This window comes from Harmonia axyridis, chromosome 3, assembly GCF_914767665.1.
Source record: "Harmonia axyridis chromosome 3, icHarAxyr1.1, whole genome shotgun sequence".
Classification (NCBI taxonomy): Eukaryota; Metazoa; Arthropoda; class Insecta; order Coleoptera; family Coccinellidae; genus Harmonia; species Harmonia axyridis.
In genome coordinates this window covers 27,278,270-27,304,461 of record NC_059503.1, presented here as the reverse complement: position 1 = coordinate 27,304,461, position 26,192 = coordinate 27,278,270, and the positions used below count along the sequence as shown (strand labels likewise).

Sequence of the window (26,192 nt, the reverse complement as noted above, 5' to 3'; positions counted from 1 at the left end):
TCAGAAATTCAGAAAACAAACTTCAAGCGCGCCAAACGACGTGAAACAACCGATGACACTAGGAGAGCATAAGTTGCCAAATCTTGGATTTCAGCAGGAAGATACAGAATAAAACAGATAAACAAAGATAATCCTTCTATCTATGTTTATAACTCTATGATTTGAACGAATTAGGTGACTGCGGGTATTAAAACATTCATTTTATAATTCGGAAATTGAACTGAAGGTCGAAGTAAATCATAAAGATTATAAAAATAAATAATTTAATATTTAAAATATTCAGTTTTCTTTCGGATGTTCCTAAGATATCTAATAAATTCGCATAATATACAGGGTGTTTCCAAATTAGACGTTAACCCTGGAGGAGATGTTAGTATCACTCATTTGCTGTGGTTTGAGCCATATTTATTGGTATTCGAAAATCAGCCGTTTCTGGGATATATGAGTTCTTGTGTTTTTTAAAAGATTTCCCAACTTAGGTACTTTATTTTTCGTCAATTTTGTCTACGTTGACCAAGTTTGATTATATTATTGTTTGATGATTATTTTCATCATAAAAGGAAGTGATATGTATGAAAAAAGCAAAACTCTGCTGTTCCACAATTTATGTATGACGAAATTATGTTAAAAACTCCATCTTTATTTCCTAGAAAGTTTTCGTTAGAATGCAGTCACTTGTTTCGTTTCAAAAGATTTTCATTTGAAAGGACCACCATCACGTGGCTGCCCAGTTCAAAACAAAATTAAAGATATTTCTTCTTGCAAATCACCAATTTTATGGGGTTTTCACATTATTTCCTTAAAAGTAATCTACATGAAAGAAAGTAAATATTTTCAATTGGTGAATGAAAAAAAAAATTTTTGATATATTTTCTCGCAAAAAAATTGATATTATGTACTTTGTACAAAGCATTGATATATTTTTAAAATATTCGTGAAAAAAAAATCATTGCAAAAGAGATGAAATTATAATTTCGTGGAAGTCGTCGTGCTGTCCTCTACTTATTTGCTTCTGAAAAAAAAAGATTAAGGGAATGTACAATTTCGTACATCATACAAAGTTTGTTCATCGCAGGAGCGCCAGAGGGAAAATGAATGGATACCAAAGTTTGACTGACGCGACTTGACGCAAAAAACTACATGGTAGTAATCCCGCTTGAAGATTTTTCTTATTGAAAGGAAACTCAAAATTTCATTGAAAAATTTATTCATAAATTATGTTCGAAATGGTCTCCACCATTCCTTATACAAGCACGTGTCCTCTTTCTAATTTCTTCAGTTGTTACTCTTTGCCTGAAAATTACTCTCAATCTTCTCGCAGTCTCGTCTATTCTCTCCACAAGTAGTGCATGTGTATGTATTTCGCTTTCATATACTATATCTTTTAAACTGCTCCAAACATAAAAATCTAACGGTGTTAGATCCGGACTTCTCGCTGATCATACTTATGGATTTTAGAATGTTGTATGCTATATGTTGTGATGAATAAATTTGAATTTGAATTAATTTATTCTGGTAACAAGAAAGAGAGAAATATCTTTTGGTTAATTATAAGAAAGATATCTTTCGAGGATTTGATAAATCTCTTCATTTAAGATAAATTCACAATATTTAGAAAGCTAAGAGTGTCTATTGGTTTTTATTCTCTGGCTAAACTCGAAAATCGGGGATTTCAATATTGGAATTTATTGTTACCCCTCATCTACCCCACACACCATCAAGGGTAAGATTAAATTTCCTTGCTCCAGAGAGAATATTCTAATTGTTTTGTGTGTCCTTTTAGGGTCTTTATTTTCTCTATACATAATTTACACACATCATATTATCTGGAGGGATATTTCCATGATCTATTGAAGGCATAACTCATAAAGGAAAATTTCACCATCCTCATTATTTGTGTTATTAGAGTTATATACTAATTGTATATTAATTATCATTTAATGTAGTTTTAGAGTAGGTAGTATATAGGAGAAGTATAGATAGGTTAAGATAGGTTAGTAGGTATAGGCATAGTATAAGGAATCCTTATACTATGGTATAGGATAGGTAATAGACGTAGAGTAGCAGATAGGTAGGTTTAGGCTAGTAGATTATCAACTTAAATATATTCAGAATTAGAATACCAATATTTTATTTTTCCATCTCTCATTTTCATTCATTCATTTTTTCCATATTATGTCAAAAGTTTGGTAATTTCAAAAATAAGTGACCATAAATATTTAAATTACCTGGCGCCCTCAGAACTCTTCAATTTTTTTTTTTATTTCATGCTCCAGAGGGAAACCCACCCTGAGTGAGCTAGCTGGTCACCTTTGTCACAACTGGCAAATTTGGAAAAAATATTCACTTCCATATTGAAATTATAACCCTGTTTGATTATAAAACGTTATCTACATCTGGATGGAATCTTACTATTGCTTTTGCCAGGTATAGATCGATCTTCTGCTGCAATTATAATCTCTTGAATATTACCTAGATTCTAGATGAAATTTCATATAATGGACAATCATTAATTCGAAAATTGACTTTCTAGCATCCATGTGGTTCAAAAATCAAGTCAGGAGCTTTCAAGAGCTTTTTCGTTAAATGCATCCATGAGCACCAGATATATACCTATATACAATTATGTTTAATTTATTTTACATTAAAATGTACCTCCATCTAATTATCGGAAAAACAAAATTTCGAACGGACATCTTCACGAAACCCCTGGTCGGATTTCAATCCAAAACGAACTCAAGTAGGTCATTCGAAGCCCAAACCAACCCTAAAAATGTTAACTTCCTATATGCATCCGTTCGATAGCTGCCGTGCTTACGGCTGGTCGGACGCTCAGATTTGAATTCAACCACGGATTCGTCATCGGTGTGTTAAACCTTATTCTTTGAGACCGTTATTACAATTAAATTATCTAATATGAAATTCAAACAAATACCCGAAAACTAATGAATCGATTTTGCAGGAGAAAAACCCTACCAATGCTCATGGGATGGCTGCACATGGAAGTTTGCAAGATCAGACGAACTTACCAGGCACTACCGTAAGCACACAGGCCAGAAACCCTTCAGCTGCAACCTGTGCCAGAGGTCTTTTAGCAGGTCGGACCACCTGTCCCTACATATGAAGAGACACTGAGGTCCTCGGGCTCACAATAGAAGAATGAATTATTGCTCCCTTTATCTGTTCATAAATCGCAATATAGTAATATCGTTTCGGTGATAAAGTAAGGCAATTGTTGATTAAAGGTAGGAACACACCGATGCGGGACTGCGGAAGCGGGAGAGAAATTTTTGCGGGATGGAAATCAACGGCGTTAGGAGGTAAAACTTCTTCTTTCGAAAAACTGTCACTTTCATACATAATTTTAGATTCATACTAATAATCGTGTCTCATTGTTCTCGCGTAGGTATGCATACTATGCAATCTTCCCGCTGCCGCAACTATAACGCATCGCTCCCGTTCCCGCAGTCCCGCGTCGGTCTGTTCATACCTTTATGCTTCTTACATAAACTCAGTTGGTTGGATATTTTCGGATGTGAGTAATTATTTAACGAAAGAATAATGATAACCAACAGCTAATTTTCCACCTAATATTAAAAAAACCATGTACGCAGCCGTAAGAAAGAATAAGAAGGTAAAGGTAAAAATAAATAATGAAATATGCTCATTGCAGAAAAATTAAAATATATACATTTTACCCTATGAACAAAGATAGTATAGCAATCGCTCAGGATATCAGACCAAAATGTCTCATTGTTTAGGACTTGAAACTTGTCAGTAACGTATGTCCCAAAAATTCTGGCACAAATTTCGTCATACAATTTTCAGACGAAAAAAAAAGTTTTACGGCAATTTTACAAAACGGGTGTAATTGAAAGTTTTACAAAGAACAAAATTCTCATTTTGAATTAATCATAAAGGTCCTCGGTCTTCAACGATTTGCAGTCTTCTGCGCTGATGCTTCGTCTTCGTCCGACGCAATTCAAGTTGAAAAATGGAAAAAAGACTCTCCAATATTTTGTGCAATTTCTTTCATATGCATTCGGTACTGTGTGCCCCCTCCCTTGAAGAAATCCTGGTTCCGCCAATGCTTGGAAACACCGTAAGGACTTCTAGTTCTAGTATTCTCAAAGACTCTCCGATGTAATTCTTAACACTTTCAATTAACTTATTCGCTCTACAGTAACTCAATAAAACCCAATTGCGACAATACGTTCAAATTGTGACTAAAAATGGCGAATGCGGCGGGGCTTAACCATAGAACTTAAGGAAACGATTGACTGAACTGAACTGACACTTCGTCAAAATTAAAATTATTGGGCCTGATAGATTTGTATATATAACCAATTAATTCAACTGAAGAATACCTACTACAGTGACTTAATAAAATTGGCCTTACATTTTGAATAAAAATAAAAATTCAGGTAACCGCAGAACAAAAAGTCGCCATATTTAGACTCAGAAACCGGCAGCCAATCAAAAACGAGACCACTAGTGTCGCCACTGTGTTTTATTAAGTCACTGGAATTCGTTTTATGTCAGTCTAGAATCTAGATCTTCCATTTTTCGGAAGACTTAGGTATGGTTCCCCTAAACATTTTGATTTTCAAAAAGTCGGAACTATTAGAACTTTAGGCATCTGCCCAACTAAATTATAAATACTTTTTCTAAACAATTGCCCATTTCGACGCAATCGACCTCCTAAACTGAACTGTCATTAAAATGAAAAATCCTTGAATTTTTTTTCAAAGCCTACTAGCCATTTCGGATTTTTAAAATTTTTTCATACAGTTGAAATTCCTGCCAAAACTTTCGTGACATACATAGGTATATTGTATTTTAAAGGTATGAAGCGCAATTATAAAACAATTATAACGCCTATAGGTAATCGAGACACTTGAGCGGAGTATCGTTACCTGAGTATCTATATACAGGGTGTTTCCTAAACATGCGGCAAAAATTCAGGGGGTTGTTCCTTAGACTATTCTAAGAATATTTTGTCCTTTGATGATTTTTGAAAAACCTATTTGTTTCGAAGATATAGGGGAAACAAAATTTCAGATAATAACATTTTATTATGAAAAATTACATGAAAATTCAACTCAACCTACAAAAACTGTTGAAAATGACCACCTCTAGCCAGCATACAAGCATCCAATCTTCTCCTCATTGACTGCCGAACCCTTTCAAAAAAAAAAAAAAAAAAAAAAGAGGTTTTTCAAAAATCATCCAAGGACAAAACATGCTTAAAATAGTCCAAGGAACAACCCCCTGAATTTTTGCCGCATGTTTAGGAAACACCCTGTATATGGAATAGTAGGATAAGGAGAATAATCTTCCCGTTTCAAAAGTTTTAAATTGATGGCGCTAGTGTAGCTAGAGGGTGAATTTCATAGGAAACGTCAAAAACTACTAATAGAGAAGCAAGAAGTGAACAAGGATGAAAGTATGTTCGCTTTCTTGGGTTGGTTAACCTCTAACCCTAGCGACACTAGCGCCACCAATTTAGGTCAAGTCAAAGGATACTTTCTCAATAGTTCTGCCATAAGAGATGATTCTCCTTATCTCTTCCTTTCTTAGTTTCTACGGTATCTACACGAATCTCTTCTAGATCTTTTTGAACAATGCGGCTGTCGGTAAAATGGTCATGCTCAAAGGTGCCACAGTCCAAACACTTCGCAACGTTGTTGCCCCATTAAGTACAACCACAAATTTTATCAACAATTACAGATTTCTGAATGACGGTTTCAATGGTAGGTACAATTTGTGTTTCAACACTTCACGCATGGATCCCTCGGAGTTCGATAAAATAAAAAAATCATATAGCGATAGCGTTTATAATTGTGTGTAGCATCGTATAGTGGTCTTTTAAATATGTTCAATTCACTTATCGCATGTTTGGAAACAACCAGTTCACAAAATTTGAATGAGAATTGATAATATACAATTTATGATTGTCAATTTCGAATTCTCATCATATAAAATAGTTGTCAGTAAGCCAATAGTGAAAAGCGGCAAAGAACGTTTCAAAGGCTACTACGATTTTAAAGTTTATTGACCTATCTAAATAATTGCAATTCCAATCAAACCACTGAAGACTTCGTTGCATCCGAATTTTCTAAAAGACAGTTAATATATTGATCAAAAAATTTAGGTGTAACATCAGGCGCGGATCCAGGCCCCACTTTTGGGGGGGGAACTTTTAGATACTAAAAATACTGAAAATGTGGACCCCAGACACCTCCGCCATTTTGGGACGCCATTTTTTGCCGTTCAACAATATGGTTTTCCACAAAATGTATTGAAAGTGAAATTTTTGCTTATCTTGTAATTATTCGAGCCTCAGTATGTCAAATTCTAAGAGGGCCGGCAAAATTTAAGAGGTGCCCGGGCCATTTGGGGGGGGAACGTTCCCCCAGTTCCCCCCCCGTGGATCCGCGCCTGTGTAACATCAATATATACCTACTTAATGAAATAAAAATAAAATTATTTCTCAATTAAATGGGAAAAAATAAAGAAAACAATTAGATAACTGAATGAAAAGAAAAAAAAGCTTCAAAGAAAACAAATAGCTAATGTGAACTTTTCAGATCCAGTAATGACAGCAAAAGGGAGGAATAATTCAGACACTATAATTTATCACGGCAAATATGCAATAATTGACCGAACAATATTCCAAAATTGAATTCAATATTTTTGAACGTGCCTTAAAATTGTTGAATTGAAAATCTATATAATTCCAATTGAAATTTTGTAAAATATACATTTGTAATTAGATAATTTGTATATAGATATAGATTTGGTGGGACGCCGAGTGCGTCGCATAAATTCGAAACAAAATTCCTATATGTAGTTTTAAGTTGTAATATGTATCTAGTTAATTGATTTTTTTTTTGTTGAATATGTATTCTTAACGGAACAGTGCCAGTATAAGGTCAGAATTTTTTTTATTATAGCAGAGGAGAACTATCGCTTAGTTGTTTTTTAGTTTTAACTATGAAAAGAGTGTACATAAAAGTGAACCTAAGTTGATGAAATTTTCTGGAGAACCAGAAATTCCGAATTTTGTATATACAAAATTTTTGTTTAAACTAGATCATAGAATGAGTAATTATTTCCATTAAAGATTTTTTTAATAATTCTATTGATAGAGAAAGATTTATTTGCTTGAACATAATTACTCATTTCATGACTCTTATATAGGCAAAATGGTGCTAATATATCAAATTGTAAATCTAAACCTATTGTAAAGCCACAATCATACCACATTTATACCGGGAACTGTAAAGTTACCTTTTAATCTGGATAAATATCAAATGATAAGTTCAGATATGAAAATATATAACTCTAAAATAAATATAAAGTTTTAGATTGACAAAAAAAATAGAAAAAAGGTAACTATCCAGTTCTTCTGTTCATGTTAGTGCCTTTGACAGCTGTAATTATTTTATTTCAAGGATATTTTACTGTTTTAACACTTGGTTCAATGTTTTTCACTCATAACTTTTGCCAGTAAAGGGGCCAGTATATAATAGTTCATTTGTAATATACATTTTAAATAAACAATGATGAATAATCTTGGATCTCTAATTATAAAATACACATAGATATTCCATAAGTTTGAACCTAAGTTACTTTTGTTAGTTTAGTTTTTACATTGTTTATTCAAAAGGCATTCATAGGGCATTTTAGTCAATTATCATTAACAAGAGTATAGCGATAATATATTATGTTATATTTTATATAAATGGGATATATATATATATATATATTTATTAATGTTATTATTATACTTCTTTTAGTTGTTTGAATAAAATTTGGCAGGGTTTGGATGTCTTTTTTTTTCGGAAAACTGCTTCTTCAAAGAGCAGAATAACTTTTAATTATTTGATATAATATTATTGAAAATTATTGGTAGACGAATTTAATTTTCGAATCCTTGGTTTTTCAATATTCTCAACAATTTTTCTACGAAATAGAATTACCAGTTATTATATTCAGATTTGAACATTTGATCTGCGTGGCTCTTTATTGACCAGAGTGATAGCGTCGCGGTCTCCGTTCAACAGCAAAATAACCATAGACTTATTATCCTCATACGTCTATGAAAATAACCAAGCTCCACTATGAAATGGCAAATGTATACGGCAGGGACCAATAAGTTTATGGAAGAGAGAGATAATAATAATACCTTTATTGAAGAGACAAAAAAATATTACAATTCCGATAAGGAGAATAATCTTCTCTTTTCAAAAGTGTCTGCTAAACTGGCACTAATTTGTGGCGCCAGTGTAGCTAGAGCATAATGTTCTAAGGTGAATTTCATAGAGAACGTCGAAAAATACTTACGGAGATAAACCAAGAAATAAACAAGGAACACAAACATACTTCTATATATTCGATTATCTTCAGTTTCATGAAAAATTCAATATTAATTTCATGTTTGATGAGGAATTGGGGTGTCGATAATAGGTACATTTGTTATATGCTATTTTCTAAATTAATATCGACAAAAATGTTGATGAATATGAGCCTCGCTAGATAATTTTTGATTTTCTATTTGAAACTCACTTTTATAATCATCAATAGACCCCAATTTTTTATGTACCAATTATCAAGATAGTGTTTTCGTCAAATTATTAGATAGGAGTATGAAAAATGTTTTTGGGAATGTACCCCAAAAGAATCTCAGAACTTGGGAATAATTCAACATACATAATTTGGCAGAACCAACTACTCAATGAATAATCCACTCGATAGAGATAGATATTTTTCATGTTTCAATCTTTCAATTGGAAAGATATTTTGAGGTGTTTTGATATAGTATATCTGCTGTTTTTTTTCTTTTTGTTTTTGATATTTTTTATTTTTCAGAAATGTTGTTGATTATTATATGTCAATATGTGAAATGGCTTGTCCGTAAATAATTAAATAAATAATACTAATAACTGAATACTGAATATTCACCGATTTAATTATCTATCAATTTTACGGAAAACTAAATATTATTATTCGAGTTCTGTTATTATAGTCTGTCCAAAGAATATTGGAAATTTCCCCCAACATCAATCGACATCCGATTATGAATCTGTTTGATGATTTTATCGACCATTCTTTGAAGGAGGTGACGGTTATTGGCTATATTTAATTTTCGTTTTTTAGTCAAAAAAAACCTTTCCAAAATGGCCAGAAGAAGTCATGAAGAATGCCGTGTCCGTCGGAAAAAAAAATCATCATCCCCTATCTTTTCAAGAATGCTTTGTTCTGGCCTTCTTCAGAAATCTGAACAACTACCAAATATAAACGAAAACAAAGGGAAAAATTAAATTCAGTTGCATTTTCCTAAAGCAGGCATGACTATAACAGAAAAAAAAATAGAAAAAAAAGACCTAGTGCAGATAAAAGAAGAAGAGAGAAAATTAGCAAAAAAAACTAAAAGTACTGACTATGGGATCGTTAAATACGATTCTGGTCAGTTATTTATATGTCCTAACAATTATATATGTACAAAAAAGCTTTGGCAAGAAGTAGTAAGAACTGGATATGGCCAAAGTCGATGATATTTTAGAGTATAAAGAAATCGTATCTACAATTGCGGAACCAAAACAAATTATTCATATTTTTCAGGTATCGAACATTGGGACATCTGCTTTGCGTTTTCATTTATTTGATTTGAATTATTTTTACTATTTGATGATTTTTTTTCTGTTTATTGAAACTGAAAGTTCAAAAAATGGGAAAATGTATATTGCAACTACATCAAAATTGCCTTTGTATTAAAAACCTTTTGTCATTCTCACTAGCACGCTATTGTGTCCTTAATTAGGACATTTACCCTTATTATGGGCAATAAAAAGTATTTCAATGTTCGTTGAGTGCTATTACTGAATTCAAGGACTCACAAATTGGAAAATAATTAATTTAGATGCAATACCTCAGTGAAATATTGAAATCATATTACAGTTTTTTCACTATTTTCAGAGCAGGTTTTCATTCAAATTGTGAAATTGTATCAAATTATGATTTAAGGCACCAAATGCCCCGAATCAACATCGTTACTTGCTATCTTCTGCCGGTAAGAGCGCCACACTCACGCTTATTTTCTGAGTTGTAACTCTTTTCATAGGGTAAGTACATACTTGTTCTATGACTCTTTTCTGTTCATTTCTCTATGGCCCAAAGAAGGATACAGCCAATCAAATCATGAAACGCAACTTAGGTTGACTAAGTTAATTTTCGGCTCTATGATTAAATGCATAGAACTTATTAATCAATCGCTCTAAACTATGGAATTAAATTTTAGGTCTATGCTCTAAACGTCAAACGATGACATTACAAACAAACATTCTAGAAAATCATATACGAAGATCAGCTGTATACTCGCAAACTATAATACATTTTTGAATTAATCTTCACAATGTCTGAAAATAATGAAACCGAAAACGTAATCAACTACTTACAGTACTTCATGAATATATGACGAAAATATTCACTGATTTATTTATTTTTAGCCTCCTTTCAAGCACGACTGGTATCAAACAGAAACATCTGTCGTAATTACGGTTCTCATTAAGAATATAACAAAAGAGCAACTCACTATCAAATTCTCAGAAAGTGCAGTAGATCTTCACATAAATGCAGGAGAACACAACAGTGAAATATCAAGAATATTCAAATTGTCTCATAATATAGTTCCTGATCAGTGTAGTTACAGATTAGCCTCTGTTAAAGTAAGTTGATCTCATAAGAACTAATGAATTAACAATATTCATAGAGACTTTTATTGAGTCAATACCATATCTCTTGTAGATTGAAATAAAATTGAAAAAACAGGAAGGTTATAGGTGGGAAAAATTGGAAGGAGCTTGTGATAATGTGCTCAAAACTCTACCCCAAAGTAAATATTTTTCGGTATACCTATTTTGCTTTTTATAGATTCAAATTTTGAAAAATAAGACAATAACCGTGTTTTTTAGCTGTTATTCCCAAATCAGACAAACCACCCTCTTATCCTACTTCTAAAGGTAAAGATTGGTCTGCAATTGAAAAAGATATATGTGTACAAGAAAAAGATGAAAAACCAGAAGGTGAAGAAGCTTTGAACAAACTTTTCCAGGATATATATGGAAAAGGCAGTGATGAAGTGAAGAAAGCAATGAATAAAAGCTTTGCAAGTATTTTATTTATGTTACTTTAATTTGTTCTCAACTCTATTACAAATTTAATTTCAACTTTCTTTATACAGATGGAGAGTGGAGGAACAGTATTAAGCACAAATTGGAGAGAAGTATCTAAAGATAAAGTGGAATGCAAACCTCCAGATGGTATGGAATTCAAGAAATGGGAATCTTAAGACTTGTAGCCTTTTCTGTATATTTATAGATATTAATGAATTTGAAATTATAATTTTGCTTTCAAATTTTCTTTTTTTTGAAGGTATTTTCAAAATAAATTTTTATGAAACATCAAGCTGTAACTATAATTGGGGAAAAATAAGTGATATATTTCAATTCAATCTAAAATTAATTTGTTTATAAAAACCTTAATATATGAATGGAGATTTCTGTACTTACTAATTCTTGATACATATTGGTAATAATAATAACTAATCTGAAGCATTAATTAAAGGATTTCTAAAATATTGTTTTGTATCACAAAAGAATCAGGATATTAATTAGCTAGCACTCGTGATTTGATAGCTTCAGAATAGTTTATCAGAGTTAACAAATATAAATGAAAAATCACTTAATGTTATCCTTATATAGATTTAGAATCATGAGTTCAGTTTCAGAATGTTCACTTCATAGAATAACCAACAGATCTTCATTTGATTATTATTAATACTTTGATAAGTATTAAGGAAAAACCTATCGGACATGTAGAAATAAAGATCAAATACAATATGAATCCATTTCGATCAATCAACATAAAACCATTGCAACAGCTAGAGATGAAAACTGAAATAATTATTATTTCCAAATAACAAAATGGACTTATGCACCAACGTCAGTCGTCGATCTGACGAATTTTCAAAACCTTTTACACTTAATAACTTGAATCTCAACACCATGCAACAAACAATGAATAAGTTGGTTTGCCGAATTATCGAGATCTGTCTCAGTAATGGTCGATACATTTATTCTTTTATTGAATTAATTTGAAATGAAAAGTACTTTAGCCCTAAAATTTGACATAGCAAGACTATAATTTCGCTTTACTTTGGCCACCCCTGTTTTTGAAAGCTGGCGTCGCCACTGTATAAAAAACATTCTCTCTACAACAATCATACCAGGTCTGTATGTAGCCTTCAAAAGCGCAATTAGCGCATGGATGAACAAGCACTAAATGCTTCTGTCTTCATAGTCATTGCTGTCCCCCTCTCACCTTAGTGGAGAGGTGACTCTGCTGCAATGCGGAGGCCCTCATAAACCTGCGGTGCCACACTTGAGTTTGGCGCTACACCCATAACGCTACCTCTCGGGCAGATAGAGTCACTGCAAACTATGATTCAATGATAGCTGAAGATATAGGCATCTGAGATTAAGAATGCAGCGACAAGGTGAGCAAAGGTAGAACTATAAATGTTGCCATTGGAGTGTTTGGTTGTATTAGTTGTGTGTGTATTTGCGTTATTAAAATTCGATTTTACAATAAATATAACAACTTTTCAGACTTCTATAGTGAACAAGTGTGTTACTGTGTATATTTTATTTTAATTTTAGGTAAAGGCGGTAGATATCATCATTTGTTTCAGTTCAGTCTAGTGATATTGAAAGTTATGCAAGGATGGAAGACTTCGAAAAATGACGAATAACAATCGTGTGCATATAATATGTGAACGGTTCAATCAACATTATTATACTACAGGATTCTAATCTAATAGTACCTTTTTTAGGTCCAATTGGCAAGACTGAGTAGAATACTTGGGGTATCTTAAAGGTACAAACACTTCTAGAAGTCTTTATGAAGGTGAAGAAGTTTTAAATGCTGGTCACATAATAAAAATGTTACATGTTATTTGCATGACTAATAAACTTTAGTTGAAAGGTTTTTTTACTTATCAGAATTGATCATTTCACATTACCCTTCAATTATACAGTCCCAACAAAATATTACAAATGCTAATGTATTGAATATTTTTAGGAATACTACAGAAAGTCGCATATCCATTTTTTTTATTTATTAAGAGATAACTCAATTTACATAAAATGTTTCTAAAAATAAATTTAAATAACTAGGTTACTTAAAACTACTCATATCGATACCTATTTATCGAATTAAATTATTGCTTGACTAATGAATCATCAAAAAATAATGAGAATTCAATTGAAAATATTCCACTTATGAAATGTATTTATTTTGAAAATATATTCGGCATATTATATGACTATTTTAAAATAATTAAAATGTGATAGAGAAGTATCATCAGTGTGCCCTGAAAAAAAATATATAGAATTTCAGAATACATGTCCAAATATTTCTGAGGAATTTTTCCAATATAGTGTAAAGGTACCTTAGATTTGAAGACAATGTATCTTTGGCACAATTCTTGTGAAATGCCAAATATAACAGATAATGTCACATATGAAAGATCACATTTCAATTTTGTTAAAACTAAAACAATACACTGCTTGATCGTTAAACGATCTGATCTTTGATCACTGTAAATAGATTGTACTGCTTCTACTATTGTATCTTATAGTTTCATATTATTGAGACCAGTAAAAAAAACTGTTCAGAGCACTATCTGTTGTTATCAGATCACACAAAGAAGATACTTCAGGAGTATTCACTTGCACTTCGAAATCCTTGAAAGTTTTAGGCCTATTATAATCAGGCTGACCCTGAAGAAGCTGTAATAGACCTTGTGCAGCTTCGATTTCATCTTGGGAAGTAGATTGTAGAGCAGGTTCGATTTCTTCACTAGAGCATTCTTCAGCAATAAGTTTTTCTTTGTTGATATTTCTTTGATTCAATCTTTCAGATCTACTACTAGAACATTCAGGTTCTTCCTTTGTGGTAGTGGATCCAACAGAAAGATTTCTGGAAGGCACAGCAGTCTTTTTCAAACATTCTTTCTGTGTAGAACTGGAATCTGTAAACGATTATTATTATTATTATTATCCCCATAAATATAATCTAAAATTCCACGTGCTGTCAGTGCTTACCTCGATAAAATAATCATCATCGATAAAATGCAGGGAACATACTTTCATATTTCTTGTCACTGGTTTATCGATTTTTAGTTTCAGTTGCCAAGCTTTTTGTCGATCCATCAGCACTTTACTTCCCAATTTCCCTTCCATCCAAACACGATATATATTACCAGTTTGAGGGAAAGCATGGAACTTGATATTTGACCTTTTTTTTCCCAGGAAGAACACTGAGGAACTGAACAATAGCGATTTGAACGACTCAGAACTATTGAAATGATTTAAAAAATATATAAATATTTGTAGAATATCACACAAAAACAAAGCAAAATACTAGAACCTCAGAGGAATGAAAAGGACTGACTACCTCTCAGATAGACATAAAAAATAGAAATTATTTATTTTTCTGTTATTGTCACAGAAAACTAGTTCAAAGTTCGCCCTTCAATTTGGCAACGTCGATCCCCCTTCTTCCTACTTTAATTAGGGCGGAGCCTAAAATTTGGTTCCTTCTCCCTAGCTTCCTAGGGATCTTTAAGAATCGGTACCCAGGTAAGAGCCATAGCAAATCATGGCAACATTTATAGTTACTCTGATTGTCACCAGGTGGCGTAGCGCTTATCTTGATTCGCCTATAGAAGAGATGGTAAATGCCTTTCTACGTAGATGTGTAAAAAACCTTAAAATCCAAGTGTCGACTTTTGAAGGGCCAGCCTATGGAAGGTAGAGATATGGATATCTATTATGTCAGAAGTTGTTGAGAAAGTGTCCAGCGAATAATCCAAGAAGACGAACCGTTAGTGTAGCTAAAGGGTAACCAATCCAAGAAGGCGAACATACTTTCATCCTTGTTTACTTCTTACTTCCCCATTAGTACTTTTTGACGTTTTCTATGATTTGCTTCTATGAAATTGATTAATTAATTTTGTATTCGGAATTTATTCACAAACCTTCACTTATGGTGAATTTGTCTCATTAGACAAAAAAATTAAGTATGTATGTTAGTTAGAAAAACATCAGCTAGGACCTTGGTGGATAGAAGAGGAAGACGATGTAAACAAACATAACCTTTGATTTCAAATTCAAACTTCCTTGAGCAAATAATTCATTTGAATAAAATAAGATTAAGAAACAATTAATTATGCACAAAAAAATACAAAACGTAGAAATGTGGATTACGAATAACAAAACGATAATAACAGTAATAATATTTGGAATATTCATACATGTTCTATTGCTAATAACTGTATTTGATACCTACTTCAAAAGTCCTCTTGAACTGGGAATGGAACCAGTTCGGTCTACCAAAAAACCAACATCGAAAAGGTTAGTTCTATTTGTTGCCGATGGTTTGAGAGCTCAAGCTATACTAGGCGAAAATGCAGGTTATGCACCATTTCTTACTTCTATCAGAAAACATGAAGGTTCTTGGGGCATATCTCACACAAGAGTACCTACAGAATCACGTCCTGGCCATGTTGCAATGCTTGCTGGAATATTTGAAGATCCAAGTGCCATCTTCAAAGGATGGAAACATAATCCAGTTGATTTCGATTCAGTTATAAATCAATCGAGCAATGCCTGGTGTATAGGTAGTCCAGACATTGTAACAATATTCAACAAGGATGGAAGAAACCACATACACACCCATGCATATAATGCGGAGATGCAAGATTTTGGAAATAAAGATACTACTTTGTTGGATAGATGGGTTTTTGATGAAACTTATTGGATATTGAACAATAATAAGAACTCTGAAGTATTTGAACAATCTGGGAATATATTTTTCTTGCATTTACTTGGACTAGATACTGCAGGACATGCTTTCAAACCATATTCTAAGCAATATATTGATAATATTAATTTTGTTGATAGTAATGTAAAATATATGACGAATTTATTCAAAAACAAATTTAATGATAATTTAACTACTTTTCTTTTCACGGCAGACCATGGAATGACTAATTGGGGTTCTCATGGATCTGGTTTAGATCATGAAACATTCACACCAATTATTGCATGGGGTTCAGGTATAAAAAGAAGTAACATACAAAAAGATATCAATCAAATTGATATAGCTCCTCTGATTTCTTCTCTAATTGGAATAAATTACCCAACAAATAATCTCGGTAGACTTCCTGTTGAATATCTGGATATATCTGAAGAAAAGAAAGTACAATACTTTTTGACCAACATACAACAAGTTTTCAAAATTTTCAATGCAAAAGAACAAAAGATAGAAAAAGGCACTTTCTTTTACAAACCATATAAATATATTTCAGAATTTAATTTCGATAAAAATTTCACGGAACTTTGGTATAGTAATGAAACCTACAATAGAATCATAAAGAAATGTGATTCATTGTTCAATGAAATATTAAAGGCCATTGACTACTGCCATAATTATTTCATGAACTACATCTTATTTTCAGTTTCTCTGGGATTGATATTCTGGATGATATACCTTTCAACATTTTTTTTTGAGGATGATAGAAAGGAAATTCAAACAAATGAAAATCAATTTTTGAAGGCAGTCTTCATTATTTACAGTATCTTGGTGTGCTTGATGTGTTTTTTGCAATCATTTTCATATCTTTATTATATTTATTTCCTATTTCCCAGTTGTATGTTTTACATCCTTCTAAGTAAGTTTCATTTACTCTCTCAGAATTTCCATTTAAATCTCAATCGCTCTAAATGCTTGTATCTAGTTTTTTTTTCCTCATCCATCATTCTCTTCATTTATGGTTTCCAGTATCGTAGTTGTTTTTCTCTTATGATGATTTTCACCTCATTTTCTATATTTATAAATAAAGAAAATAGGGTGCAAATAAAGAACTCCCTGAAAGCTTCTTGGATAATTGTATGTTTTGTTGTAGGTGTGTTTCCTATGATGCCCTTAATGTTCACAAAATTTCAAATTGTTTATTTTGCAGTGGGCTATTTCTCATGGCTGCTTTTTTCTCTTTATATAACTTATAAAGAATTAAGAGATTTCAAATTGAATTCCTGTAAATTGAGAATTCAAAGACGAGTATTTTATGTACAAAGTATTAGTTTCAATTTTGCGTTTATAAATTCCCTCATCATTTCTCTAGACTTATTTGAAAATAGTAGTATTCTGAAATATTTATCCTGGTTGTTATTTTTTGTACCTATAATTTGTATTCCATTTTCTATTAAATTTTTAGAAGTTAGGATTTTCACCATATTTTTAGCTTTTGCTCCTTTCTATTTGATGACAACGATGTCATATGAGCTTATATTCCTTACTTCATTCTCCGTTCTCTTAACATTGTGGATGAAGATAGAAAAAAATTTGAAAGTAAAATCGAACAAGGAATTTGAAAATTTCAGGAGATGCTTGATTTTCTTATCCACAATTTTGATTGGATTTTTTGGAACTGGAAATATTGCCAGTCTTAATTCTTTTGATCCCATGTGGGTGAGATGTTTCCTCACCATATTCAATCCTTTTCTTATGACTATTCTGATATTTGTTAAACTTATTTTGCCATTTTTATTCTCTGCTTGCGTTTTCAGGGATATCGTTCTAAAATCTGGTATGAACTTGACTAGTTCCTTTTGTGTAATTCTGTTAATTTCAGATTTAATGGTATTTTATTTTATGTATCACATCAAAAATGTTGGATCATGGTTAGAGATTGGTATGAGTCTGTCTCATTTCATAGTTGTAGAATGTTTCACAATCGGTATACTTGTTTTGTATTTTGTTGCTTTTATTTTTACAAATATTGCATTTAATAGAAATAATTTTTATTTCATGACAAATTGTGAAAAAAGTGATAATAAATAATATATTATATTTATAATTTTTTTATGGCTGTTATGTGATGAAATGGAATGTAGCGTTATTTATTGTTGATTATTTAGAATTATAAAGTGTTATTGTAGATATCATAGATTTTTTATTCCTGGCAATTTAAATAAATGGTATTAAGGTTGAAGTATCTACACTTTTATCATGGTATAAAGATTAATGTAACCTTTATACATTATCCACGGAATCTTAACATTCATTTGTCATCATCAGAAACTAAGAGTTCCATGAATAAGAGTGTTGCTACTTCAATCTAAGTAGAATGCTGAGTCCACTGTGAACTGTAAATATTTGATAATGAATGGTATACCTGAAGTAAAATTATTTTCTATGCCTAAACAAATTTCAACATATAGTTAAGTCAAAATCCTATTCTATATAGAATATTGCTCTACTTATCATTACGTTAGTGGTATTAGATTGATGTTCCTTAACTGCCATTCCTGCTTGTTCCAGGCTGTTATTTTTTTTTCTTTGTGATATGTACATTTCATTAAACACCTAGAAGTGCAATTATACAGACAGACATTTGTCTAAATTCTTGTCATGTCTCAAATATAATTCATATGGTAAAATTAGCGTAGAATATAAATCGCATTTGATTTTTCAGATCTTGTTTTTCTTCATTCTATGTGTACTTTTGAATTCTACCTTTTGTTTTTTCTGGTAAAAACATATTCAAACATATTTTATATATCTAAGCTGTTTGTTTTTTACCATAATTTATTCTTAAATCTGTGAAACAAATTAATGATATAAATGGAACAAAAATTTCTCAACAGATTATATATTTCTTTAACTAAATACAAAATACATGGACCAGAACAAGTAGAAGAGAAACTTTGAATAAAAAATATCAATTTGAACAATAAGCAATATCATATTGTAAGAGTATGTATTTATATCATAAAACATTGATTTTTAGGCGAGTATAAAATGGAACTTGGATTTTATAAGTGGATCTCTGGGAAATGGTTTGAAGATCCAAATATATCTTTTTGTAGAATTGTTTATGTTATAACAGTTGGTTCATCACGTCCTGTATATTCTTTGAGCTTGGAAATATCGAGTGCAATAAGTACCAATGGTTTGAGTTGTTCCTGAAAACATTTTTTTGTTGATTACTAAATTTTCATTCTTTGTCTCTTTAATACCTGTGCATCCTTTGCAGTATTCTTCTCTTCATAACTTTCTATATACAATCTTATTGTAGCTCCACTACTACCTGTGCCTGATAATCTATAAATGAGTCTTGAACCATCTTCAAAGATGACTCTTATACCCTATGGAACAAAAAAATATACAGTAGCATTCATTAAAAAAAAAAACTTTGTAGTTTACCTGTTTGAAAGCTTTACTGTTGTCTATAGGATCAGTGTAGGAGAAGTTGTCTGTTAACTTCACTTTATAAGTCTTACCAGCCCCATCAAATGTTTTTCCTACTAATTCCCCTGAATTTATCTTTTTTTCTAAATCGTCCATCATTGCTTTAGCCTTATCACCATCGCATTCCTCATAGTCATACCTAAAATAAATCAATATATGAATCATAAGAATTTTTATCCTAACTGAATTATTTTTGTCACCTTGTGAAGTAATTTCTGCCATATTTTGCCCAATGAGCCTTCATTATTTCTTCAACTGACTGGTTCTTATGCTGAATAATAGAAAGCCAAGCTAAGACAGCCCAAATACCATCTTTTTCCCTTATGTGATCTGATCCTGTACCAAAACTTTCTTCACCACAAAGAGACAATCTTTCAGCATCCATTAAATTACAGAAATATTTCCATCCAGTTGGAACTTCAAAAATTTCTTTATTCAAAGCTTTAGCAACTCTGAAAATTACAATGTGTATGTCTCTATTCAATTCAAAACTTGACTAGTACAAAACATAAGAGTCTTTACAAAAAATAAATATTATAGCTTGGATACAAGAAAATCAGTTTTTATTATTACCAGAACACTCACCGATCTACAGCAGCTGCAGTAGGCATGCTCCTAGCAAATCCTTTAACTCCATGTTTCTTAAAGTAAGGTATACATTCTAAGTTATCTGCGATGACTGCTAAACTATCGCTTGGTGTAACAAAGAAAGCATTCTTGCCTAAAATCATGTTTCTGTCACCATCACCATCAAAAGCAGCCCCAAAATCATAAGAGGGGTTCTCCTTGAGTTTATCAACTAATTCTTTAGCGTAAGTTAGATTAGGATCTGGGTGAATTTCCCCAAAATTGTCTAAGGGTATTATTCTACGCACGTTAGTGTCAGGACTTGCTTCCAAATCTTCCACAAATATCTTGCGGACATACACACCAGTAACTGTAACGTTAAACTTTCAGTATATCAATGTTGCTCCTAACTAGGCTTTTTATAACCTGCATTCATTGAGTCTATCAGAATATTGAAAGGTTTCCTTTTATCAGTACCACGAATGAGTTGTTTCAATTTAGCAAAATCAAATATTTCTTTCATTAGTTTAACATAATTTGCTGTAGGATCAATTACTTCCACTTCAAAACTTCTACCATCAACCTAAAATAAACTTTATATTGAAAAAATGTTCTTAAATTCCATTCAAAACACTTTACTTCAAATTTTTGTAGCCCAAGACCAGAAACATCACAGTCTAAATCTGGAACAATCTTATATTCACTAATAGTTTTTGAATATTCATAAATGCGATCTGTGAAGGAATCAGGTGCAGGTGCCCCACTTTCAATATTGAATTTGATTCCAAAATCATGTCTTATACCACCAGGGTTGTGAGAAGCAGTCAAAATGATACCACCTGAAATTATATATGTAGTAAATATCCAGAACTCTACTGGTACATGTACCTTGTGTTTTATAAGAACGTATCAATGCAGACACTGCTGGAGTGGATATGTTTCCTAATTGGCCAATTATAAGTTTTTTCACCTAAAATGCCCAGTTGTTATTTAATTCTGAGCTAAACAGAATTCTTACAAACCTCATTTGCAGCTGCTATCCTTATTATTATTTTAACAGCTTGAGTTGAGAAGTATCTGCCATCTCCACCGACTATTAAAGTAGCTCCCTTGGTTATGTCACCTAATGCGTTAAAAATTGATTGTATGAAATTTTCCGTATAATTTTTTTCCATAAAAACTTTCACTTTTTTCCTGAGACCACTTGTTCCAGGTTTTTGCCCTTCAAAGGGGGTCGTTTTTACCACTGTACTCTTCAATACCATTTTGCCAACCTGCAAAGAGAGATAATTGATTTGATACTGAAAAAGAACTGATTCACTTATAATCAAGTAGGTTTTATCAATCAAGTACAATTACAATAGCCTGATTAGAATTTTCAATGATTTCGCAACAACAAATATGAAATGACAAAAGTAAACAGAAAATACCTATTCCCCACTGGATAGCTGTTAATTATCCAAAATCTATATGTGAAATAAATATTAGTTATCCACAATTTTTTCTTTAATTCAAATCGCTCAATGTCAAAAAGGACAAATTCTGATGAACTGTTCATGCGCAGGATGTTGAAGATAACAAACGCGCTTGATTCAATTTAAACTAACATTGCCAATCAAAAATCTATTTTAGAGAGTTCGCGATAAGGAGATATTTGAAGAAATAGTCGCAATAATATCTAAGTTATAATTAAATAATTTCGTTCCGTTATCACTATACTTGCAATTGTCATAATGCAAGAAAATGAATCAAGATAAACCAGTTTTCCGCGCGCAAACATATATACGGTTGTTTCTCAAACTCTCACGATCATTAATATGTTATTATACAAATTAAACATCAATTGCTTTTTTATGAATACGTAAATTTATGAAAATAATGTACGAGTAGGAAGTCATTTTTTTCCAATACCATTAGTGTAACTCATAGAGTAATAAACATAGATGTTTTATTCTTCTGGTGTATTCAAAAACGAGCATAGAAAACTGTCAAGTACCTAATACAATAATTAATTAGCCGTTAATTCTTGTAATTTCACTTTATAGCACCCTAATTTGTAGATATTTGGTCATTTGAACTATTAATAAATGATGGCAATCGGATAGATAAATCGAAACAAGGCTAGAGAAAATTCAAATCACATCACTTATACGAAGGGAAAAGTTCACTCCGATCCTCAAGTCCGCAAGATCACTTTCTGAAGATTACAGCTTTGTAATATTGCCCTTCAAAAGGCAGCTAGCTGTTGATAAAACGCTAGTTGCCTTAGAAAAGCCCTATAACATTAGCTTTATGAAGAAAATAGTGAATAAACGTAGAATTTCTGAAAATAAGAAGATGATTAGACAAAATTTACCATTTGAAGCAGCTTTTTCAAAATTGAGACACGATATTCTCTGTGAATATATTCAACAATAAAATGAGGAAGAAATATAGAGATTCAGATTTATATAGCCTATCCAAAGGGGCTGAGCAAAGCTTTGCTATCATATAAAGAGGAAATGTGGTTTGGCCGATAAGCTTTCTTTATCAGCATTGAACACTTGTTTTTCCGTTACAAACTCAATCTGTGTAATTCATTTGAATTGCATGTAGTTATTGTAATATTCAGTATTACTCCACTTTTGGATTAGGTCTATCATGTCAATTTGAAGAACCAATATCTACCTAATAATTGCATTTTATTGAGAATATCAATCTAAGCTCTGAGCAATAATAAAGAAATATTTAGCTCTGAAGAACTTTAGAGAGGAAATTATCCATGTACTCAAAACATGATAAGGGTAATTGTATATATTATATAGGTGCTTCAATTTCACTTTCAATGATATGACATAATTATTTACTTCAGAGCTAAAAAAGTACGAAAATAATACCTAGTGGTAATATAGAACCCTTTGAATTCTATCTGATATGAAAATATTTGGGTAATCACTGCGAAAACTTGTTTAGTCATTCCCAGTATCTATGAATCGAAAGATGTAGGTACCGATTTTATCATCTAATCAACACTTGGAGATGAAGCACATCCGATATAAAATAGATTAAATCTCGACGTGCACTCTTCGCAAATCTATCAGAAAACGTATCATGGAACAGAAACTTACGAATAAGGGAAGTACATTGGAACTTGGAAGGTTTCCGAACTAAGTAGGAAAAAAACACTGATGTGAAATCATAAAATTTTGTGTGCTCGATGCGCCAATTGCACCCTTGGAGACAAAAGGTGGTCCAAGGCCTTAATTGACTCATGAATAAAATTCTTCACTTCATATCATCTTTTTTTCGATATTTCGTGTGTTTTTATATCTTTGGTGATGCGATCAATATGAAGTTTTGCATCGTGCTTGAATTTGACGACAAATTTTCATTCCGTCATAAATGAAATATTATTGTTTTTTTAACGCTCGTTCTCCGAACGCATTTTGTCACAATGTCTGCAATTTTAGAAATTTAAGCCAGAAATGATCTGAAATGAAATGGTTCGACTTGAAATTGGTATTTTATACAGGGTGTAACATAAGTTCGTTGAAATATTCAAGTGACGTATACCTGAGACAACAAATAAAAAATAAGTCGATATAAACATGGGCCCGCAAACGCTTTGTTTTCGAGATACAGGGTGTTTTTTGTGATGCTTAACCAGTTTATCGAATCTTTTTTAATCTTCACTACAGAGTTGTTAAACAAGTACCAAAACTTTTAATTAATCTTCATTAATCTTCGCTACATATTGGGTAAATACCAAACTGCCAAAACTTCCTGAGGATAACTAGAGAATATTGTTTAAACATTTTTTCTCGAAATCGTAAAAAAGTGTAGTACTTGACCAAAGTTTCTTTTTTAATTTTTCCAAACTACCAGTGGTCCAACAAAAAAGTTCTGGTGGAAAGAAGTGTGCACAGTTCCGAGAATATATCACACTGCGTCGATTTGCATTCAAAATTAGCATATCACATGAAGAGAACTTCGAATTGGAATATCTAAGCCAAATTGAAAAGTTGAATATCTTGTGAAGAGAAGGTGCTATGAGAAAACCTCAAAAAAAATCAAACTTTAACACACTGTATCTCCGAAATGAAGCATTTCTGGACTTCTTCTTGCCGACTTTTTCTTAAAATTGTCTTAGGAATACGTCACTTGAATATTTTAACGTACTTATGTTCCACCCTGTATATGCATTAAATACCAATTTCATACATACGCATAATCTCAAAACGGTCGAATCTGTTATCACAGAAATATTAAGATTTTTCCAATATTCTTCCTGAATTTTCTACAGTTCTGATGATATTTGAATTTTGCACGAAGTTTTAAATTCTTATTTTTCTCTATTACCGAAATCCCGTTTCCGTCAGTTTTATGGCCACGGAAATATTGAGTCATTTTTTCAATACTCATCAGGAAAACAAAATTCGCATATTCACGCGGATACTTAGATGGATGAAAATTTCTTCTCTAGACTGACTGAATTAAATTCAACCACGAATTCGTCATCATTGAATCGAACCTTATCGGCTCAAAATTCGAAAATTACAGACATTGTAATAAAATGATAAAGCGATGCCAATCGGTGAACGAGCGTTCAAAAATGGAGAAGATTCTTTTTGCTCCGTCTTCAGCGAATGAAGAATACTTGAATATAACAGTTTGAAATAAATTATTTCGCGAATTCCAATTTATTTTACAAAAATGATCAAAATTTCAAAACAAGATATGAAGAACTTTCACTATTAGTTAATTCTTAGTAATAATATTAAGTATACAGGGTCGGCCACAGTTGATGGTACCTACCCTAGAATTTTACGGAAAACGGAAAGTACGATTTTATTGAAAACTAGTTGCCCGCTACGGCTTCGCACGTATTGTCAGGCAACCCAAAATACATCCTACGAAGTGTCTAATTATACTCTATGATTGTTCGCTTGGTCGGAGGAAAAATGAAAGCCTTTCTTTTCTTTTCCGTACGATTTTTTCGAAGATATCTTATTGTATAAACTTTCTCATGGCAGTATTGAATACAACATTATCCAATTTGGTGCAGTGGTTTGAAAGTGATGCCCTTACATAATATCCATAGATCCTCTTTTATATCTATATATAGATATAGATTTGGTTTCTTGGGTAGAAATCACTGCTTTATCTATCTAAAACATTTTCAGCGCTACGGTGTTGCCGCTTTCATCAAAAAGTACTAACATCTTCGATATTTCAAATAGAACATGCACCCTCTGTAATCTGTATATTCTTCATTTTTTGGGTTTGCCGTAGCCCTTGATTATTTATGTATTAACTTCCTTGTCACTATCTCTAGCAGTTTTCGAGTACTTTACTTAAGTTTTTGTGCAAAGCATAGCTTCAATACCTATAAACATCCATCATTTCGGTACCTCGGACTAATGAACATAGATATGTCATTTTCAGTAAGCAAATTTTGTCCCCAACATGAATTATCAAATTTGACATGAAACGCGCGGAAATGAAAACATCAGTGATACGATATTTCACTCAATGCGCAATTTTCTCCACGAAGAACGCACTTCTTGTGTCCCATAGTGAACCAACGTTCCATATTAACTCAAAATATATTGAAATAAATACCTAAATACATCAGAAATTGAGAAAACGAACTTCAAGCGCGCCAAACGACGTAAAACAACCGATGACACTATAGGGAAGCAAAAGTTGCCAAAACTCGAGAACCGCTAGTGATAGGGACAAGGAAGTTAATATATAAATAATCAAGAGGCTACGGCAAACGAAAAAATTAATAATATACAGGGTGTTCTAATAGGAATATTGAAGTTGTTAGTACTTTTTGATATAAGCGACAACACCGCAGCGCTGAAAATATTTTAGATCGATAGAGCAGTGGTTCCTAACCAAGAAACCAAATTTTCAATAAAATCGTACTTTTCGTTGTCCGTAAAAGTGTAGGGTACCATCGACTGTGGCCCACCCTGTATATCTTTAATATTCTTCATTTAGAAAATCAGATGCCTTTTTTCCTCGTTCATTTTGCGTAATGTTATGGTCACTATTCTTATCGGTTGAACCTATCTTGTGGTAGTGAATCTCCACTTTCAACGCAACTTCCTGGGGTTTTCAGCTTATCTTTTGTTTCTGGTAGGTATTCCGAAATACCAGATGTTTCGTAAGAGAGAGTTTACCTAATATGTTTCTTTATGTGAGAATTACATGAAGAAAAATACCAATTGCATTACATATTATATGACATTAGTTCG

At 32.1% G+C, this 26,192-nt stretch overlaps 4 protein-coding genes across 6 annotated transcripts in view; 3 read left to right on the top strand and 1 right to left on the bottom strand.

The window, feature by feature from the left end:
- Positions 1-4,178, top strand: part of LOC123675778 (Krueppel-like factor 5) — a 217,032-nt gene extending 212,854 nt beyond the window's left edge. For all 3 annotated transcript variants that reach the window (XM_045611291.1, XM_045611289.1, XM_045611290.1), the window contains exon 7: positions 2,963-4,178. In XM_045611291.1, coding sequence (XP_045467247.1) covers positions 2,963-3,135 — 173 coding nt within the window. In that variant the 3' untranslated portion in view covers positions 3,136-4,178. The remainder of the gene's footprint in view (positions 1-2,962) is intronic.
- Positions 4,179-10,297: 6,119 nt separating this feature from the next.
- LOC123675776 (protein SGT1 homolog) lies at positions 10,298-11,469 on the top strand. The gene is made up of 5 exons (XM_045611286.1): positions 10,298-10,444; positions 10,512-10,730; positions 10,810-10,897; positions 10,977-11,170; positions 11,246-11,469. The coding sequence occupies exons 1-5, from the start codon at positions 10,418-10,420 to the stop codon at positions 11,351-11,353; spliced, it is 636 nt and encodes a 211-aa protein (XP_045467242.1). The 5' UTR covers positions 10,298-10,417; the 3' UTR covers positions 11,354-11,469.
- Positions 11,470-14,798: 3,329 nt separating this feature from the next.
- LOC123675774 (GPI ethanolamine phosphate transferase 1) lies at positions 14,799-18,603 on the top strand. The gene has a single exon (XM_045611284.1). The coding sequence runs from the start codon at positions 15,295-15,297 to the stop codon at positions 17,968-17,970; it is 2,676 nt and encodes an 891-aa protein (XP_045467240.1). The 5' UTR covers positions 14,799-15,294; the 3' UTR covers positions 17,971-18,603.
- Positions 18,604-18,765: 162 nt separating this feature from the next.
- LOC123675775 (phosphoglucomutase) lies at positions 18,766-21,552 on the bottom strand. Its single transcript, XM_045611285.1, has 10 exons — positions 21,378-21,552; positions 20,970-21,221; positions 20,836-20,917; positions 20,587-20,786; positions 20,374-20,530; positions 19,966-20,317; positions 19,581-19,832; positions 19,336-19,519; positions 19,149-19,277; positions 18,766-19,094 (listed from the first exon to the last, which is right to left on the bottom strand). The coding sequence occupies exons 2-10, from the start codon at positions 21,210-21,212 to the stop codon at positions 19,005-19,007; spliced, it is 1,689 nt and encodes a 562-aa protein (XP_045467241.1). The 5' UTR covers positions 21,213-21,221; positions 21,378-21,552; the 3' UTR covers positions 18,766-19,004.
- Between the last annotated feature and the right edge of the window lie 4,640 nt (positions 21,553-26,192).